This window comes from Pelobates fuscus, chromosome 11, assembly GCF_036172605.1.
Source record: "Pelobates fuscus isolate aPelFus1 chromosome 11, aPelFus1.pri, whole genome shotgun sequence".
Classification (NCBI taxonomy): Eukaryota; Metazoa; Chordata; class Amphibia; order Anura; family Pelobatidae; genus Pelobates; species Pelobates fuscus.
Window position 1 is genome coordinate 69,195,621 of NC_086327.1, and position 19,137 is coordinate 69,214,757.

At 43.6% G+C, this 19,137-nt stretch overlaps 1 protein-coding gene across 1 annotated transcript in view; it reads left to right on the forward strand.

The window, feature by feature from the left end:
- LOC134577953 (visinin-like) overlaps nucleotides 1-17,788 on the forward strand; it is a 145,127-nt gene extending 127,339 nt beyond the window's left edge. Inside the window, exon 3 of the mRNA XM_063436899.1 lies at nucleotides 14,748-17,788. Coding sequence (XP_063292969.1) covers nucleotides 14,748-14,833 — 86 coding nt within the window. The 3' untranslated portion in view covers nucleotides 14,834-17,788. The remainder of the gene's footprint in view (nucleotides 1-14,747) is intronic.
- Nucleotides 17,789-19,137: the final 1,349 nt, after the last annotated feature.

Here is a 19,137-nt window from a genome sequence, read left to right on the forward strand (position 1 = left end):
AGTCATATAGAAGAGTGACCTTAAATTTGGCAGTGATCGAATAATTTGTCATCATCTTGCTTAGACCAGTTTTAATACAGTGTTTCAGCTGGAAACTAGATTGGAGAAGGTCGAGTAGGAAGCTGGACAAAAGGAAATTGGTCAGTTCAATATATACAAGATATTTTGAGAAGGTCAAAGGAAAACGGTAGTAGGAAGATGCGGCATTAGTTGAATTGAGAATTTGCATCAAGTGAAGGCATTGTTAAGATGAAAGTAACAGTAGTTTGTTTAAGGATAACATTAGAGAAAGATTAAGGATTTGGGTAAGGTATAGTACAAGGCAAAGACTGACAAAGATGCAATGTGACAGAATAGTGGGTGCCTTTTGATATTTCTTTCATCCTTTTAGCAATCTTTTCAGTAGAATGCAAAAGTTAAATGCTATAAGGTTGTTGGGGGGGGGGGGGGGGGAGCAGCAACAGAATGAAGACGTGTTGAATGATCACAAGAGACATGTTGGATTATTAGAGAAGGTGGTGATTAATTAAAGAATATTGCTTTGGTACAGTAAAGTTCTGAGCCATAGGTGTGCAGTAGGAGTTTATAGAAGTCAGATATGGCCCAGAACTTCCTCCAACTTTGCTTAGCAATCCAAAGTATAAATTTAGCATTGTGTACCAGGTCTAGGAATTGTAACCAAGGATTTTTAATATAATGTTTATGTATCCCTTATATTTAACAAATATATAACTGTGATGCGTGGAAAATAAAAGTAAATGTTTAAATGCACACCTCTTCACCATACAATTGGGCACCTACATCTCTGATCACTGCCAATCAATGTTGTAAGTTATATTGTATTGTTTTTTTTTTGTGTCTGACAGTCAACACAGAGAAAGCATAGAGCGAAGAAAAAAAATTAAACAATGTTTATATTTCACATTCCCATTTGCAATGTGTGCCCGTGGTTCCCTGGTTGTGCATGAACTGAACTGAATTGCAGTGTCATTTTTTTCATGTAAACATAATAGAAAATGGAGCAACACATAAAAAGTATAATAATAATTGCAACAGAGTAGGAATTGATGGTTTCACTTTAAACTATTTATATGCCTTGTAATTGATAGCAAAAAGACAAAGAAAAAAAAAACAAAGGCGGAAGCAAGAACAGATTTTCTAGCCAAAAGTATGGATAAGGTCAGACAGTCTTTTTACCAGTTTGCTTTATGGAAAGAAAATCCGTTATCAAACTTTCAATTACTGAGAGCCACAACTAGTGTTGTCGCGAACCCGAAATTTTCGGTTCGCGAACGGCGAACGCGAACTTCCGCAAATGTTCGCGAACCGGCGAACCGCGCGAACCGCCATTGACTTCAATGGGCAGGCGAATTTTAAAAACAACAGGGACTCTTTCTGGCCACAATAGTGATGGAAACGTTGTTTCAAGGGGACTAACACCTGGACTGTGGCATGCCAGAGGGGGATCCATGGCAAAACTCAGTTGATGCAGAGTCTGCTTTTAATCCATAAAGGGCAGAAATCACCTAACATTGACACCTGTCCTCAAAGCCCAGCCCTGATACACACTGACACAGAGCAGAATAGAGACTGTTCCCCCTACATAGGGTCACTTGGCAGATATGGATTGAAACCTGTCCTCAAAACCCCTGATACACACTGACACAGAGCAGAATAGGGACTGTTCCCCCTACATAGGGTCACTTGGCAGATATGAATTGACACCTGTCCTCAAAACCCCTGATACACACTGACACAGAGCAGAATAGAGACTGTTCCCTGTCCACAGAGACCATGATACACACTGACACAGAGCAGAATAGAGACTGTTCACCGTCTACAGAGACCATGATACACACTGACACAGAGCAGAATAGAGACTGTTCCCCCTACATAGGGTCACTTGGCAGATATGGATTGACACCTGTCCTCAAAACCCCTGATACACACTGACACAGAGCAGAATAGAGACTGTTCCCCCTACATAGGGTCACTTGGCAGATATGGATTGACACCTGTCCTCAAAAACCCTGATACACACTGACACAGAGCAGAATAGGGACTGTTCCCCCTACATAGGGTCACTTGGCAGATATGGATTGACACCTATCCTAATGATCCCTGATACACACTGACACAGAGCAGAATAGAGACTGTTCCCCCTACATAGGGTCACTTGGCAGATATGGATTGACACCTGTCCTCAAAACCCCTGATACACACTGACACAGAGCAGAATAGGGACTGTTCCCCCTACATAGGGTCACTTGGCAGATATGGATTGACACCTATCCTAATGATCCCTGATACACACTGACACAGAGCAGAATAGAGACTGTTCCCCCTACATAGGGTCACTTGGCAGATATGGATTGAAACCTGCCCTCAAAACCCCTGATACACACTGACACAGAGCAGAATAGGGACTGTTCCCCCTACATAGGGTCACTTGGCAGATATGGATTGACACCTATCCTAATGATCCCTGATACACACTGACACAGAGCAGAATAGGGACTGTTCCCCCTACATAGGGTCACTTGGCAGATATGGATTGACACCTGTCCTCAAAACCCCTGATACACACTGACACAGAGCAGAATAGGGACTGTTCCCTCTACATAGGGTCACTTGGCAGATATGGATTGACACCTATCCTAATGATCCCTGATACACACTGACACAGAGCAGAATAGAGACTGTTCCCGCTACATAGGGTCACTTGGCAGATATGGATTAACACCTGTCCTCAAAACCCCTGATACACACTGACACAGAGCAGAATAGGGACTGTTCCCCCTACATAGGGTCACTTGGCAGATATGGATTGACACCTGCCCTCAAAACCCCTGATACACACTGACACAGAGCAGAATAGGGACTGTTCCCCCTACATAGGGTCACTTGGCAGATATGGATTGACACCTATCCTAATGATCCCTGATACACACTGACACAGAGCAGAATAGGGACTGTTCCCCCTACATAGGGTCACTTGGCAGATATGGATTGACACCTGTCCTCAAAACCCCTGATACACACTGACACAGAGCAGAATAGGGACTGTTCCCTCTACATAGGGTCACTTGGCAGATATGGATTGACACCTATCCTAATGATCCCTGATACACACTGACACAGAGCAGAATAGAGACTGTTCCCGCTACATAGGGTCACTTGGCAGATATGGATTAACACCTGTCCTCAAAACCCCTGATACACACTGACACAGAGCAGAATAGAGACTGTTCCCTGTCCACAGTCCATGATACACACTGACACAGAGCAGAATAGAGACTGTTCACCGTCCACAGAGACCATGATACACACTGACACAGAGCAGAATAGAGACTGTTCCCCCTACATAGGGTCACTTGGAAGGTATGGATTGACACCTGTCCTCAAAGCCCCTGATACACACTGGGGGGAGCTACTGTCCTCCCCAACCCCTGCGCGGTGGGTGGGGGCCATAAATCACAATGGGGTGACCTACTGTCCTCCCCCCCTCGGCCCCCACCCCTGCGCGGTGGGTGGGGGGCATAAATCACAATGGGGGGGCCTACTTTCCTCCCCCCCGGCCCCCATTCCTGCGCGGTGGGTGGGGGGCATAAATCACAATGGGACGGACCTACTGATAGGAGTGGAGTATTGTTCATATCAGTTTAATACCTTCCGCGTCTCCTATCAGTGGACGTGTAAATGGCAGAGATTTTTCATTGTTGAATCACCTCCCCTTTTTAGGCCAAGGTGGAAAGATGCTTAGACCACTGGTATATTGGTGCCATCTTGGAGGATTTTTTTTTGGTTTGGTTTTTGAAGCCATAGTGCTGCACCAGTGGGCCTAAAAATTAGGCATGTACACATGCCTGAAAAATTTGGTATTGTTGCAGCCGCTGCTGTAGCAGCGGCCAGAAAAATTGATGTTTGTTTCACAGGCAGAAAGTGCCCTAAAACATGGCGGCTTGAACCCTAGTTGGTGGCGGATAAGTCACGCAAGTCAAACGTCATTCAGAGCTAAAATACAGCAGCGTGTGGACCATTTTTAGCCCAAGGCAGCTCATCTCATCAGGCCTTTTTTAAGCGAATGTATCGCCCAGTGTCAGTCCCTTCGGGATCCATCCCTCATTCATCTTAATAAAGGTGAGGTAATCTAGACTTTTTTGACCTAGGCGACTTCTCTTCTCAGTGACAATACCTCCTGCTGCACTGAAGGTCCTTTCTGACAGGACACTTGAAGCGGGGCAGGCCAGAAGTTCTATCGCAAATTGGGATAGCTCAGGCCACAGGTCAAGCCTGCACACCCAGTAGTCAAGGGGTTCATCGCTCCTCAGAGTGTCGATATCTGCAGTTAAGGCGAGGTAGTCTGCTACCTGTCGGTCGAGTCGCTCTCTGAGGGTGGATCCCGAAGGGCTGTGGCGATGCATAGGACTTAAAAAGGTCCGCATGTCCTCCATCAACAACACGTCTTTAAAGCATCCTGTCCTTGCCGGCGTGGTCGTGGGAGGAGGAGGAGGAGGATGACTTCCACCTCTCCCCCTGTTAGATTCCCGTTGTGCTGTGACATCACCCTTATACACTGTGTAAAGCATACTTTTTAATTTATTTTGCAAATGCTGCATCCTTTCCGACTTGTTGTAATTGGGTAACATTTCCGCCACTTTCTGCTTATACCGGGGGTCTAGTAGCGTGGACAACCAGTACAGGTCGTTCTCCTTCAGCCTTTTTATACGAGGGTCCCTCAACAGGCAGGACAGCATGAAAGACCCCATTTGCACAAGGTTGGATGCCGAGCTACTCATTTCCCGTTCCTCCTCCTCACTGATGTCATTGAAGGTATGTTCTTCCCCCCAGCCACGTACAACACCACGGGTACCACATAGGTGACAACGAGCACCCTGGGATGCCTGTTGTGTTTGGTCTTGCTCCTCCTCCTCCTCCTCAAAGCTACAATCCTCCTCTGACTCCTCTTCCTCACAATCCTCTTCCAGCATTGCCGCAGGTCCAGCAAGCGATGCTGATAAGGCTGTTTCTGGTGGTGATGGTGACCACAACTCTTCCTCTTCACGCTCATCTACAGCCTGATCCAGCACTCTTCGCAGGGCACGCTCCATGAAGAAAACAAATGGTATGATGTCGCTGATGGAGCCTTCGTTGCGACTGACTAGGTTTGTCACCTCCTCAAAAGGACGCATGAGCCTACAGGCATTGCGCATGAGCGTCCAGTAACGTGGCAAAAAAATTCCCAGCTCCCCAGAGGCTGTCCTAGCACCCCGGTCATACAAATATTCATTAACAGCTTTTTCTTGTTGGAGCAGGCGGTCGAACATTAGGAGTGTTGAATTCCAACGTGTAGGGCTGTCGCAAATCAAGTGCCTCACTGGCATGTTGTTTCGCCGCTGGATATCGGCAAAGTGAGCCATGGCCGTGTAGGAACGCCTGAAATGGCCACACACCTTCCTGGCCTGCTTCAGGACGTCCTGTAAGCCTGTGTACTTATGCACAAAGCGTTGTACGATCAGATTACACACATGTGCCATGCACGGCACATGTGTCAACTTGCCCAACTTCAATGCCGCTATCAAATTTTTTCCGTTGTCACACACCACTTTGACGATATCCAGTTGCTGCGGAGTCAGCCACTTTTCCACCTGTGCGTTCAGGGCGGACAGGAGTGCTTGTCCGGTGTGACTCTCTGCTTTCAAGCAAGTCAAACCCAAGACGGCGTGACACTGCCGTATCCGGGATGTGGAATAGTACCTGGGGAGCTGGGGGGGTGCCGTTGATGTGGAGCAAGAAGCAGCGGCACAAGAGGACTCAGCCGAGGAGGTTATGGAAGAGGATGGAGTAGGAGGAGTAGAGGAGGTGGCAGCAGGACTGCCTGCAATTCGTGGCGGTGTCACCAACTCCTCTGCAATGCCACGCATTCCTTGCTTGTCAGCCGTCAGCAGGTTTACCCAATGCGCAGTGTAGGTGATATACCTGCCCTGACCATGCTTTGCAGACCAGGTATCAGTGGTCAGATGGACCCTTGCCCCAACACTGTGTGCCAGACATGCCATGACTTCCTTTTGCACAATCGAGTACAAGTTGGGATTGCCTTTTGTGAAAAGAAATTCCGGCCGGATACCTTCCACTGCGGTGTCCCAATAGCTACAAATTTTTTGAACGCCTCAGACTCAACCAGATTGTATGGTAAAAGCTGGCGGGCAAATAGTTCGGACAAGCCAGCTGTCAGACGCCGGGCAAGGGGGTGACTTGGTGACATTGGCTTCTTACGCTCAAACATGTCCTTGACAGACACATGACTGTGGGCAGATGAGCGGGAACTGCTCAAGGCGGGAGACGGAGTGGCGGATGGTTGAGAGGGGGCAAGAAGGACAGCAGTGGTTGACGTGGCTGAAGATGCTGGACCAGGAGGAGGATGGCGGCTTAGAGTAGGCGTGCTGCTTGTACTCATGTGTTGATCCCATAGGCGTTTGTGATGTGAGATCATGTGCCTACGCAAAGCAGTTGTACCTAGGTGGGTGTTGGACCTCCCACGACTCAGTTTCCTTTGGCACAGGTTGCAAATGGCATCGCTGTTGTCAGAGGCAGACACACAAAAAAAATGCCACACTGCTGAGCTCTGCAATGACGGCATTCTGGTGGTGGACACAGCATGCGTTGATTGGCGTGCTGTCGGGCTGACCCCGGGTGCCGATGCATGCTGTCTGACTGTGCCACTAGCTCCTTGCGACAACCCCCCCCTGCTTCCAACTCATCTCCTCCTCCTCTCTGTCTCCCCATCTGAACTTTCGCCCTGTTCTTCTTCTTGCCGAGCGGGCACCCACGTGACATCCATGGACGCATCGTCATCATCAACCGCTTCGCTTGTATCTGACAACTCAGCAAAGGAAGCAGCAGCGGGTACAACATCATCATCATCACACCGTACCTCCATGTGTTTAATGCTGCCTGCCTGAGACATATCCCTGTTATCTACATCCTCTAGCAATAATGGTTGCGCATCACTCATTTCTTCAAACGGGTGTGTGAATAACTCCTCTGACATACCAAGTAAAGCGGCTGTGGTGCTAGTTTTGGTGGTGGCGGCAGGCGGGTGAGTGCTATCTTGAGAGGTGCCTGAAGCTAAGCTGGAGGAGGATGGTGCGTCAAGGTTCCGAGCGGAGGCTGTACAAGATTGGGTGTCCTGTGTTAGCCAGTCAACTAAGTCCTCAGAACTTTTCAAGTTCAGGGTACGTGGCTTCTGAAAACTGGGCATTATTCTAGGGCAAAAGGGAATCACAGCACCACGATGGCCCCTGCGGGGTGGCCTGCCTCTGCCTGTCATTTTTTTGGGGATTAGTGGTACTATGCGTGCAAGCTACTGTGAGACCAGATATGATTGGCAATGTGCACTGGAACAGTTCTGCAGAGCACACGCTGAAGGAAGGACTGACAGAGCCGCTTGAAGACAAGTAACTGCTATTCAATCTATAACAGTGAAAAACAAATTTTGGTTTTAAAAGCACGCTATAGAGACACCAGATATGATTGGCAATGTGCACTGGAACAGTTCTGCAGTGCACACACTGTAGGCCTAAGACACCCGCTTGAAGACAAGTAACTGCTATTCAATCTATAACAGTGAAAAACAAATTTTGGTTTTAAAAGCACGCTATAGAGACACCAAATATGATTGGCAACTGTCAAAGCACGCTGGAACAGGTCTACAGAGCACACGATGAAGTAGGCCTGACACCCAGACGCTTGCAGACAACTAACTGCTCTTCTATTACAGTGAAAAAAAATGATTTCTTTAAAATCTAAAGCTTAAGCTATTGTTAAAACAGATATGAGTGGTGGCACTGACTGTGCAAATGGGCAAGGCATCCAACCTGACACAGAAGCTGGCAGGCAGGCAACTGCTCTTCTATTACAGTGAAAACAAATGATTTATTTTAAATGTAAAGCTTAACCAATTGTTAAAACAGATATGAGTGGTGGCACTGGGCAAGTAGGCACAGTATCCAATGTGAACCTCACACAGAAGCTGGCAGGCAGGCAACTGCTCTTCTATTACAGTGGAAACAAAATTTTGGTTGTAAAAGCACGCTATAGAGACACAAGATATGAGTGGCAACTGTCAAAGTACGCTGGCAGGGTTGTGCAGGGCACACGCTGAAGGAAGGCCTGACAGAGCCGCTTGAAGGACACTGACTGTCTGCTATTAGCTTACACTGGAAACCTTTTTTCTTTTTAAAAGCACGCTAAAGAGACACCAGATATGATTGGCAACTGTCAAAGCACGCTGGCACAGGTCTGCAGAGCACACGCTGAAGTAGGCCTGACACCCAGACGCTTGCAGACAACTAACTGCTCTTCTATTACAGTGAAAACAAATTATTTATTTTAAATGTAAAGCTTAACCAATTGTTAAAACAGATATGAGTGGTGGCACTGGGCAAGTAGGCACAGTATCCAATGTGAACCTCACACAGAAGCTGGCAGGCAGGCAACTGCTCTTCTATTACAGTGGAAACAAAATTTTGGTTGTAAAAGCACGCTATAGAGACACCAGATATGAGTGGCAACTGTCAAAGCACGCTGGCACAGGTCTGTAGAGCACACGCTGAAGTAGGCCTGACACCCAGACGCTTGCAGACAACTAACTGCTCTTCTATTACAGTGAAAAAAAAATATTTATTTTAAATGTAAAGCTTAAAAGACCACTCTAGGCACCCAGACCACTTCAGCTTAATGAGGTGGTCTAGGTGCCAGGTCCTTCTAGGGTTAACCCATTTTTTCATAAACATAGCAGTTTCAGAGAAACTGCTATGTTTATGAATGGGTTAAGCCTTCCCCCTATGTCCTCTAGTGGCTGTTTCACTGACAGCCGCTAGAGGCGCTTGCGTGCTTCTCACTTTGATTTTCACAGTGAGAGCACGCCAACGTCCATAGGAAAGCATTATGAATGCTTTCCCATGTGACCGGCTGAATGCGCGCGCAGCTCTTGCCGCGCGTGCGCATTCAGCCGACGGGGAGGAGAAGAGGCGGATCGGAGGAGGAGAGCAGGAGGAGAGCTCTCCGCCCAGCGCTGGAAAAAGGTAAGTTTTTACCCCTTTCCCCTTTCCAGAGCCGGGCGGGAGGGGGTCCCTGAGGGTGGGGGCACCCTCAGGGCACTCTAGTGCCAGGAAAATGAGTATGTTTTCCTGGCACTAGAGTGGTCCTTTAACCAATTGTTAAAACAGATTTGAGTGGTGGCACTGGGCAAGTAGGCACAGTATCCAATGTGAACCTCACACAGAAGCTGGCAGGCAGGCAACTGCTCTTCTATTACAGTGGAAACAACATTTTGGTTGTAAAAGCACGCTATAGAGACACAAGATATGAGTGGCAACTGTCAAAGCACGCTGGCACAGGTCTGCAGAGCACACGCTGAAGTAGGCCTGACACCCAGACGCTTGCAGACAACTAACTGCTCTTCTATTAGAGTGAAAAAAAAATATTTATTTTAAATGTAAAGCTTAACCAATTGTTAAAACAGATATGAGTGGTGGCACTGGGCAAGTAGGCACAGTATCCAATGTGAACCTCACACAGAAGCTGGCAGGCAGGCAACTGCTCTTCTATTACAGTGGAAACAAAATTTTGGTTGTAAAAGCACGCTATAGAGACACAAGATATGAGTGGCAATTGTCAAAGCACGCTGGCACAGGTCTGCAGAGCACACGCTGAAGTAGGCCTGACACCCAGACGCTTGCAGACAACTAACTGCTCTTCTATTACAGTGAAAAAAAATATTTATTTTAAATGTAAAGCTTAACCAATTTTTAAAACAGATATGAGTGGTGGCACTGGGCAAGTAGGCACAGTATCCAATGTGAACCTCACACAGAAGCTGGCAGGCAGGCAACTGCTCTTCCATTACAGTGGAAACAAAATTTTGGTTGTAAAAGCACGCTATAGAGACACCAGATATGAGTGGCAACTGTCAAAGCACGCTGGCACAGGTCTGCAGAGCACACGCTGAAGTAGGCCTGACACCCAGACGCTTGCAGACAACTAACTGATCTTCTATTACAGTGAAAAAAAATATTTATTTTAAATGTAAAGCTTAACCAATTGTTAAAACAGATATGAGTGGTGGCACTGGGCAAGTAGGCACAGTATCCAATGTGAACCTCACACAGAAGCTGGCAGGCAGGCAACTGCTCTTCTATTACAGTGGAAACAAAATTTTGGTTGTAAAAGCACGCTATAGAGACACAAGATATGAGTGGCAACTGTCAAAGCACGCTGGCAGGGTTGTGCAGGGCACACGCTGAAGGAAGGCCTGACAGAGCCGCTTGAAGGACACTGACTGTCTGCTATTAGCTTACACTGGAAACCTTTTTTCTTTGTAAAAGCACGCTAAAGAGACACCAGATATGATTGGCAACTGTCAAAGCACGCTGGCACAGGTCTGCAGAGCACACGCTGAAGTAGGCCTGACACCCAGATGCTTGCAGACAACTAACTGATCTTCTATTACAGTGAAAAAAAATGATTTCTTTAAAATCTAAAGCTTAAGCTATTGTTAAAACAGATATGAGTGGTGGCACTGGGCAAGTGGGCACAGTATCCAATGTGAACCTCACACAGGGGCTGGCAGGCAGGCAACTGCTCTTCTATTACAGTGGAAACAAAATTTTGGTTGTAAAAGCACGCTATAAAACACCAGATATGAGTGGCAACTGTCAAAGCACGCTGGCACAGGTCTGCAGAGCACACGCTGAAGTAGGCCTGACACCCAGATGCTTGCAGACAACTAACTGATCTTCTATTACAGTGAAAAAAAATGATTTCTTTAAAATCTAAAGCTTAAGCTATTGTTAAAACAGATATGAGTGGTGGCACTGACTGTGCAAATGGGCAAGGCATCCAACCTGACACAGAAGCTGGCAGGCAGGCAACTGCTCTTCTATTACAGTGAAAAAAAATATTTATTTTAAATCTAAAGCTTAACCAATTGTTAAAACAGATATGAGTGGTGGCACTGGGCAAGTGGGCACAGTATCCAATGTGAACCTCACACAGAAGCTGGCAGGCAGGCAACTGCTCTTCTATTACAGTGAAAAAAAATATTTATTTAAAATCTAAAGCTTAACCAATTGTTAAAACAGATATGAGTGGTGGCACTGACTGTGCAAATGGGCAAGGCATCCAACCTGACACAGAAGCTGGCAGGCAGGCAACTGCTCTTCTATTACAGTGAAATAAAATTATTTATTTTAAATCTAAAGCTTAACCAATTGTTAAAACAGATATGAGTGGTGGCACTGGGCAAGTGGGCACAGTATCCAATGTGAACCTCACACAGAAGCTGGCAGGCAGGCAACTGCTCTTCTATTACAGTGAAAAAAAAATATTTATTTTAAATGTAAAGCTTAACCTATTGTTAAAACAGATATGAGTGGTGGCACTGGGCAAGTAGGCACAGTATCCAATGTGAACCTCACACAGAAGCTGGCAGGCAGGCACCTGCAATTACATTACACAGGAAAAAAAAAAAAAGCAGCCTGATGTTCTAGCCCTAAAAAGGGCTTTTTGGGGTGCTGTCCTTACAGCAGAGATCAGATGAGTCCTTCAGGATTGTAGTGGACACTGAATACCCTAGCCTAGCTATCAATTTCCCTATCTAATCAGCAGCAGCTAAACTTTCCCTCCTCTCACTAAGCATGCATCTTCCAAATGAATCGAAAATGGATGCTGGGAGGGAGGTTGGAGGGTGTGGAAGGGAGGGAGTGCTGCTGATTGGCTGGAATGTGTCTGCTGACCGAGAGGCACAGGGTCAAAGTTTGCCCAATGATGACGAATAGGGGGCGGATCGAACTGCGCATGTGTCCGCCCGCCGCGGCGAACGCGAACATGCTAATTTCGCCGGGAACTGTTCGCCGGCGGACAGTTCGGTACATCACTAGCCACAACTATATAGAGGGAAAAGAACAACATTTTACCACATCTTTGATGATCAAGCATAGAGGATACTCTACGCTTTGTGAGTCCCTTGGCAAACCTGTAATGTGAGCCCTCTCTTAACAAACGCACCAAGTCATATTTATAAAAAAAAAAGTGGAATTACATTTTTTAATATAGTTAAGAAGTTTAAACATTATACTTGAAAGTGTAGAAAACCCCTTCAGTGACTTACCTGAGGCAGCGGCGATGTCCCTCGCCGCTGTCTCCTCCTCCGCTACGTTCCTCCCTGTGCTTCCGTCGGCCGGTGGGCGAGACTGATCCCGCCAACCGGCCGAGGAGACCTAATGCGCATGCGCATTGCGTCTCCCCATAGGAAAGCATTGAAAACTAATTTCAATGCTTTCCTATGGGGATTTGAGCAACGCTGGAGGTCCTCACACAGCGTGAGGACGTCCAGCGACGCTCTAGCACAGGTTTTCTGTGCTAGAAACCAGGAAGTGACCTCTAGTGGCTGTCTAGTAGACAGCCACTAGAGGTGGAGTTAACCCTGCAAGGTAATTATTGCAGTTTATAAAAAAACTGCCATAATTACACTTGCAGGGTTAGGAGTAGTGGGAGTTGGCACCCAGATCACTCCAATGAGCAGAAGTGGTCTGGGTGCCTGGAGTGTCCCTTTATCTATTTCTGCTTGTCTGACTACTGTGAGCTCTATACTCCTTGACAAAGTTTGGCTTATCGATATTGTGTTCTCTGGAATCTCTGACTTTGGCTTGTTTTCTTTGAAGCTGATATTTAGGTTTTCGGCCAAGGCCATCCAGAATTTTTTTATTTTATTTTTAATTCTTTATTTTTTGTGATGCTTTGTTTCAACAACATTCCATTAAGTAATCAGCATAGGAAAACAAGTCCGTACAGTTACAGATATAATAGTGAGTGTAACATTATGAGAATTTGGGGGGTAAACATTTGATATGTTACGTGCTTCCACTTTTTGGGGACTGCTAGAAGAAGGTCACTCATTAATGAACTTCTGCTTGTATTTCACTCTGATTGTAGTCCCTATGTGCGGTGCCTATGACCTATTAACTCTACTATCATCACAAACTGGATTAGAATTGGTTTGACAGTGCGGTCCTCGGGAGTTTGCACCCTGCAGTCACGGTATTTCTGGACGTGGGTTCATCTCTCTCGGGGTGAATGGCATGATATTAGCTGGGTCCCATGTGGTCATCTGCTGCTTGGAGGTTGAAGGTGTGGCTGGATGCATCAAGCCCAGTGTGCCCAGGAAAGTCTGTGCTTCTCCCATATTCGGTAGCGTATGTGCAGTCCTGTTTTGAGTCACTACTCAGGAGCCATTCGCTCCCCAGCGGTATGCCAGTCCTACGTTTCTCAGCTGGGTTGTGACTGGTCTATAGCTTTTACGGATCTGGAGGGTGGCTCTTGTAAGATCCTGAGGCTTGAGTTCTCGAATGTGAGTGGTGCCTTATCTTTTATTGCCGCCATAATTTGGAGCTTATCGGGTAGCGTGAGGCATCTGAGAATGACGTCTCGTGCCAAGGTTGTCGTGCGTTGAGTGGGGCTTGGGAGGCGGTATACACTGTCTATGGTCATGCGTTTGGCCATAGTGTGTGACATGATGGTTGTCAATAGTCTTCTAATGTAGTGTGGCAGTTCTTCCGTGGTGATCATTGAGGGGATGCCCCTGATCTTTATATGCGTGCGCCTCTGGCGGTCTTCTAGGGTTGCGAGTTGGAGTGACAGTGTCTGATTTTCGGCTTGGAGCACTTGCACAGAGGTATTTACATTAGGTTAGGTGGGTTTGTACTGTTAGTATTTCCTCCGAGGCTCACACTCTCTCAGTGACCGCCTGTACCTCCGTCGTTCTCAGGTCTGTCACGGCCTGCCTCTGTACCCATGTCCCTGATTGGCATGTTTTCCTTGGGAGTGAGTCTGTGTTGGGCAGGCCTTTGTAACATGGCCCCTATGTCCTGACCTTCCGTCTGGTTTTGGGACTTTTGGAAGCGCCTACCTTTGCCTGGCATTGGTGCTGCTGATGGTGTCTGGGATTGCTGTCTGTCTGCTCCGCTTGCAGCAAAGCTACCTCTAGGCTGTGGAGCGCTCGGTAGGCCTCAGGCCTGTGCTTCCTCCTTGCTGTTTTTGGTGCCTGGAAAAAAAGGCATCAGATGGTTCCTCTTGCCCTGCTGGATCCGGTTCGGTGAGTGCCGTGGTTAGATTGCGCTTGGTATTGTTGATGTTGGCAGGATTAGATTTGTAGGCAGTGGAGCTTTCAGAAATGGTGTCTGATCGGGTCCGTGGTTAAGCCCCGCCCCCTGATATTTCACCTGCTAAAGGAATTGCTTTAAGCCTAGCAACTCTTAGGTCTGACAATACATTACTTTGCTTTGTTCTTGATTAACATAGGTTAAGCACTGCCTGTAGGGTGTGCATACTTAACTTGACAAGTATCCACAGTGTCTAACTTTGTGCTTTTCAGCATAGATGAAGTGAAGTAAATTTATTTATATATCAGAGCTTAAAATGTCAAGTATCATGACACTATTTAGGCCTTAAAACTTACTCAACACTGTAAGCCCCGAGAGTCCATGGCATACTCATCAGGGGTGAAGGTCTACCCACTAGGGCAAATTTTCAATTACCAGAGGCTAGTAGCAAGTTGAAAATTTGAGCCCTGCTTAATAATGTAAATATATACTATTTATATTAAAGTCGGGCGGTCATATAACATGATACTAACAATAACAGGTAAATTCATCTTATTAATTTGTACTTTCTTTCTTCGTGTCTAGATAAAATCGCTGAAGGGGAATTCATTCAAGGTGTAATGATAAATGATGACATTATGAGACTTATCCAGTATGATCCAAAGAAATAAAATCAAGAGCTACTAAAGAAGAAAGATCGAAAAGGCTGCAGTGAATGCCAAAAGTTTTAATGTTTGTGTGTAGTGTGCATGTGCTCGTGTGTTTTCATGCTACTTCTACAGTTTAAACTAAATGGATATAGCATAGATAAATACATTTGATTTTAAAATCAATGAGTTCAAAATTATCTGGAAAATGATGCTGTATTTTTTAAAATAGCATAGATTTTGATGTGTTTTTTTGTATTGTTATGATAATTGGGTAAATATAGATTAGTTATTTTAATTACAGTTGGGTCATTTACTCAAGATATGTCAACGCAATGGAAAAATTAATTAAAACTAAAAATGGCTTTGCTCCATATATTAATTACATCTAGACCACAGGTATTCAATATGAAAGCTCTGCTGGACATAACTGTAGCAAATTTTTGTCTGTTATATTTTAATGTAGATTGTAGAGCTATAAAATATTTTCATTCTTTTTTTTTTTTTTTACGAAAATAGACTATCAAAATTATTGATCTTTAACCTATATATAGCCACGGATGTGGGAAATTTTTTAGTTCAGAAATAGTTTCTGATATTTGAATATTTGAACATTTGAACATATATTCTGAACATTTCTGATAGGTGTTTGTTAAACAATAATTGACAATAAATGTTGTATTTATTGCAACTAATATTTTTTTTGATTCAGGACAGTATTTTATGGATAGAAATCACAAATAAGCGTTTGGTGTATAAAATAAACATACACTTCAGTGTTGAAAAAATGCAAGCAAAAAAATAAATATATTTACTTTGCAATAGTGCTCACATACTAAAAAGTGAGTTGTTAAAAATGACTATCTGCTTGAGACATAGAGACCAATAAACACAGACAGAAAAGGAACAATGAAAGGTACCATCTTTTATTTCATCGCAGTTCTGCAGCAACAGATATCACATCCATTTCAGAAAATACAATGATTGAATACAAATTCAGGGCTCCGAGGTTTATCCTTCTTTAAGAGTGAGGCGTGCTGAAATTAAAATGACATAGTTACATAGTTACATAGCTGAAAAGAGACTTGCATCCATCAAGTTCAGCCTTCCTCACATATGTTTTTTCTGTCGATCCAAAAGAAGGCAAAAAACCCAGTCTGAAGCGCTTCCAATTTTGCAACAAACTAGGAAAAAATTCCTTCTTGACCCCAAAATGGCAGTCAGATGTCTCCTTGGATCAAGCAGCTATTACCCCACTAATTAGAAATTATATCCCTGTATGTTATGTTTTTGCAAATATTTATCCAAACATCTATATAGACTCTGACAAAACCACCTCTTCAGGCAGAGAATTCCATATCCTTATTGCTCTTACCTTTTCTTTGCCTTAGATGAAATCTCATTTCTTCAAGCCTAAATGTGTGACCTTGTGTCCTATGTATAGCCCTGTTTATGAATAGATTTCCAGATAATGGTTTGTACTGACCCCGAATATATTTGTATAATGTCCCCTCTCAGGCGCCGTTTTTCCAAACTAAAGAGATTTACATTTTTTAACCTTTCTTCATAACTAAAATGCTCCATTCCTTTTATCAATTTTGTAGCTCGTCTCTGCACTTTTTCTAGTGCCATGATATCTTTATTTAGAACAGGTGCCCAAAATTGCACAGCATATTCAAGGTGTGGTCTTACCAGCGATTTATAAAGAGGCAAAATTATATTTTCATCTCGAGAATTTATGCCCCTATTTATACATGACAAAACCTTACTGGCCTTAGCAACGGCAGATTGACATTGCATATTGCTGCCTAATTTGTGGTCTATAGCAATTCCCAAATCCTTCTCGTGTGTGGTTATCCCTAGTTCACTACCATTTATGGTGTAAATTGCTTGTGCATACTTAACCCCGAAGTGCCCATTTCAAGATCATTTATAAATATGTTAAATAGAAGCGGTCCCAAAACAGAACCTTGAGGGAAACCACTTACCACTTTTGTCCAGTTTGAAAATTTACCATTAATGACAACTCGTTGTACTCTATCCTTAAGCCAATGTTCTACCCAAGAACAAGAATATTCATCTAGACCAATTTCTTTTAGTTTGAAGACTAACCTATTGTGAGGAACCGTATCAAATGCCTTGGCAAAATCCAAGTAGATCACATTTTTCACTCTTTTTAGATGATAATCATATATATTCCTTTTTTTAATTTCTAAAAATGCTGCTTTCCAACTCAGCCTTATTTGTCTATACCCAAGGTACAAAGTCGGGCAATCTTGATGAATATCAAATCACTGCTTCTAATTCTTTATTGGTATCTTCATTAAAATCGTCCGGTCAACGTGAATTGCTTACATAAATAGCGGAACCTCTTCAACACACCTCACACTCAAACCAGGATTAACCTGGGGCCCTATGCGGCCACCTAAACTCACTATATGGTTAATTGTGCTCTGTTCATTCTTGCAAAATGTGATACTAAATGTTAACAAATACCATATTATAGTATTTTAAAAAGTTATATTTCTAATGTCAAATAGAATAAATTGTATCTCAAATGAAAATTGCATGAAATTTTAAAATTTATTCCACTAGGATATAAAGTGTTATGTGTCTTTTAAAACATAAATTTTAAAGGTGAGCTTTATTTTAAATTTTAAGTGCAAATTATGAGTGTCATGCTGGAGTTTAGTCACCTCTTTGGTATCATCCCATATACACCAAACTTCTTTTCTATTTTCCTATTGACAAACTCCTTGTGGCCATTAGTATTGAATGTATACTTCTTGATGTAACTGTAGTTGAATGAACACTCCTGTGATAATTGTAACTCTTTCGTGAATCTCTATTGATCAAGCATGACAAGCCTCACATTTGTGTCTTGAAAAACAAAGAGTGATAGTAACATACTTATATGTGTCTTTTAGCGGAGAGTGTCCCAAAGTTACATCTGAGTATCATCTAATTAATAAAAAATTATGGCAGATTATTCAAGATATTCACTTTAAAAAAAACCTGTGAATTTTGATCAATGTATTCAATAAAAATATGAAAAAGTATGATTTGTTTAATGTTTTTTTTGTGAAAACTACCACAAGTCCAGCATCCCCCTGATTTACAAACTTGACCCTGATATGACCTCCCACCTCTTCTACCTGTTCCCTTATCCTCAATTTCCTCTTTACTGATTATTGGGCATAGCAATGTTGCCAAAATCATGATTACTTTCTTTCTTCATAGTGAACACACCAGCAGCCTAATTTTCCATTATAGCTTGCATCAATTCCTTCGGATTTTTAAAACAATTGTTAAAACATGTTCAGAATATAAGTTATTTAACAAATGTTGCATAAACAATTTTGCTCCTAGACCACTAAACTCCATACAACATTCCTGAAGCCAACATGTTTTCAGTCTGGACATATATTTACTCACTGATTCTCCCCGCTTTTGTTTAAAGGCTTTAGTCTTCAGTATATCCATGTGGGCAACCTGTTTCTCAGCCAAATATTTATTTAAGTCCTTTCAAATAGGTCAACAAAGGCAGGGTTAAACCATTTATACTCTGTACTTTTTCTACTTTGCCATTGGCATAGGTAAACATTGTCTAGATTTGCAGACATGTCTGTGGGATTAATATCTGCATATTTTAGCACTTCAGACAAGAATGATAATTAGGACATCCTAACTGTTCATCTTTAGTCACCCTTTTCAAATACCTAACTTCCCCTTCTGGATAACGGGCCATTTACTTCCTATGGAAACCCAATAGGGATCTGGATGGTGTTTAACAATTACTGTATCACCAAAAACAACAACATACATTGCAGTATTCATATTAGCCTTTCCTTTCTATTCATCTTCCTTCACTGTCTCAGTTTTACTTTTTAAATCATAGGTCACTTTTTGCAAACCTGCACTAACAATTTGTTCTACAGGAACAACACCTGGTTTAGCATTATCCCTAGGTCATGGCTGACTGATCATTACTCCAAATCCCTCTATCCATTCTGCCAAATTATCTCACAGAGAACCACCAATAAGCTCAGCCACAAATTCTTTACAGGTCTGATTTAGCCATGGACTGAGTTTTTGACTATTGAAGTCCTGGACTGTGCACTCTTAGGGAGATTATACGTTTAGTCTTATACAGTATTTTATAGGTTTAAAACACATGTCTGCTTTACTCTAGGGTTTACTTTGGGGCAAATATATACAAATCTTAACTTAACTTATATTATAAGTTTAGAAGTAAAAGCATGCCGTAGAAAAATATATATACCACAAGCACAATTTATACAAAGCGGGCAAAAAACAACATTCAAATC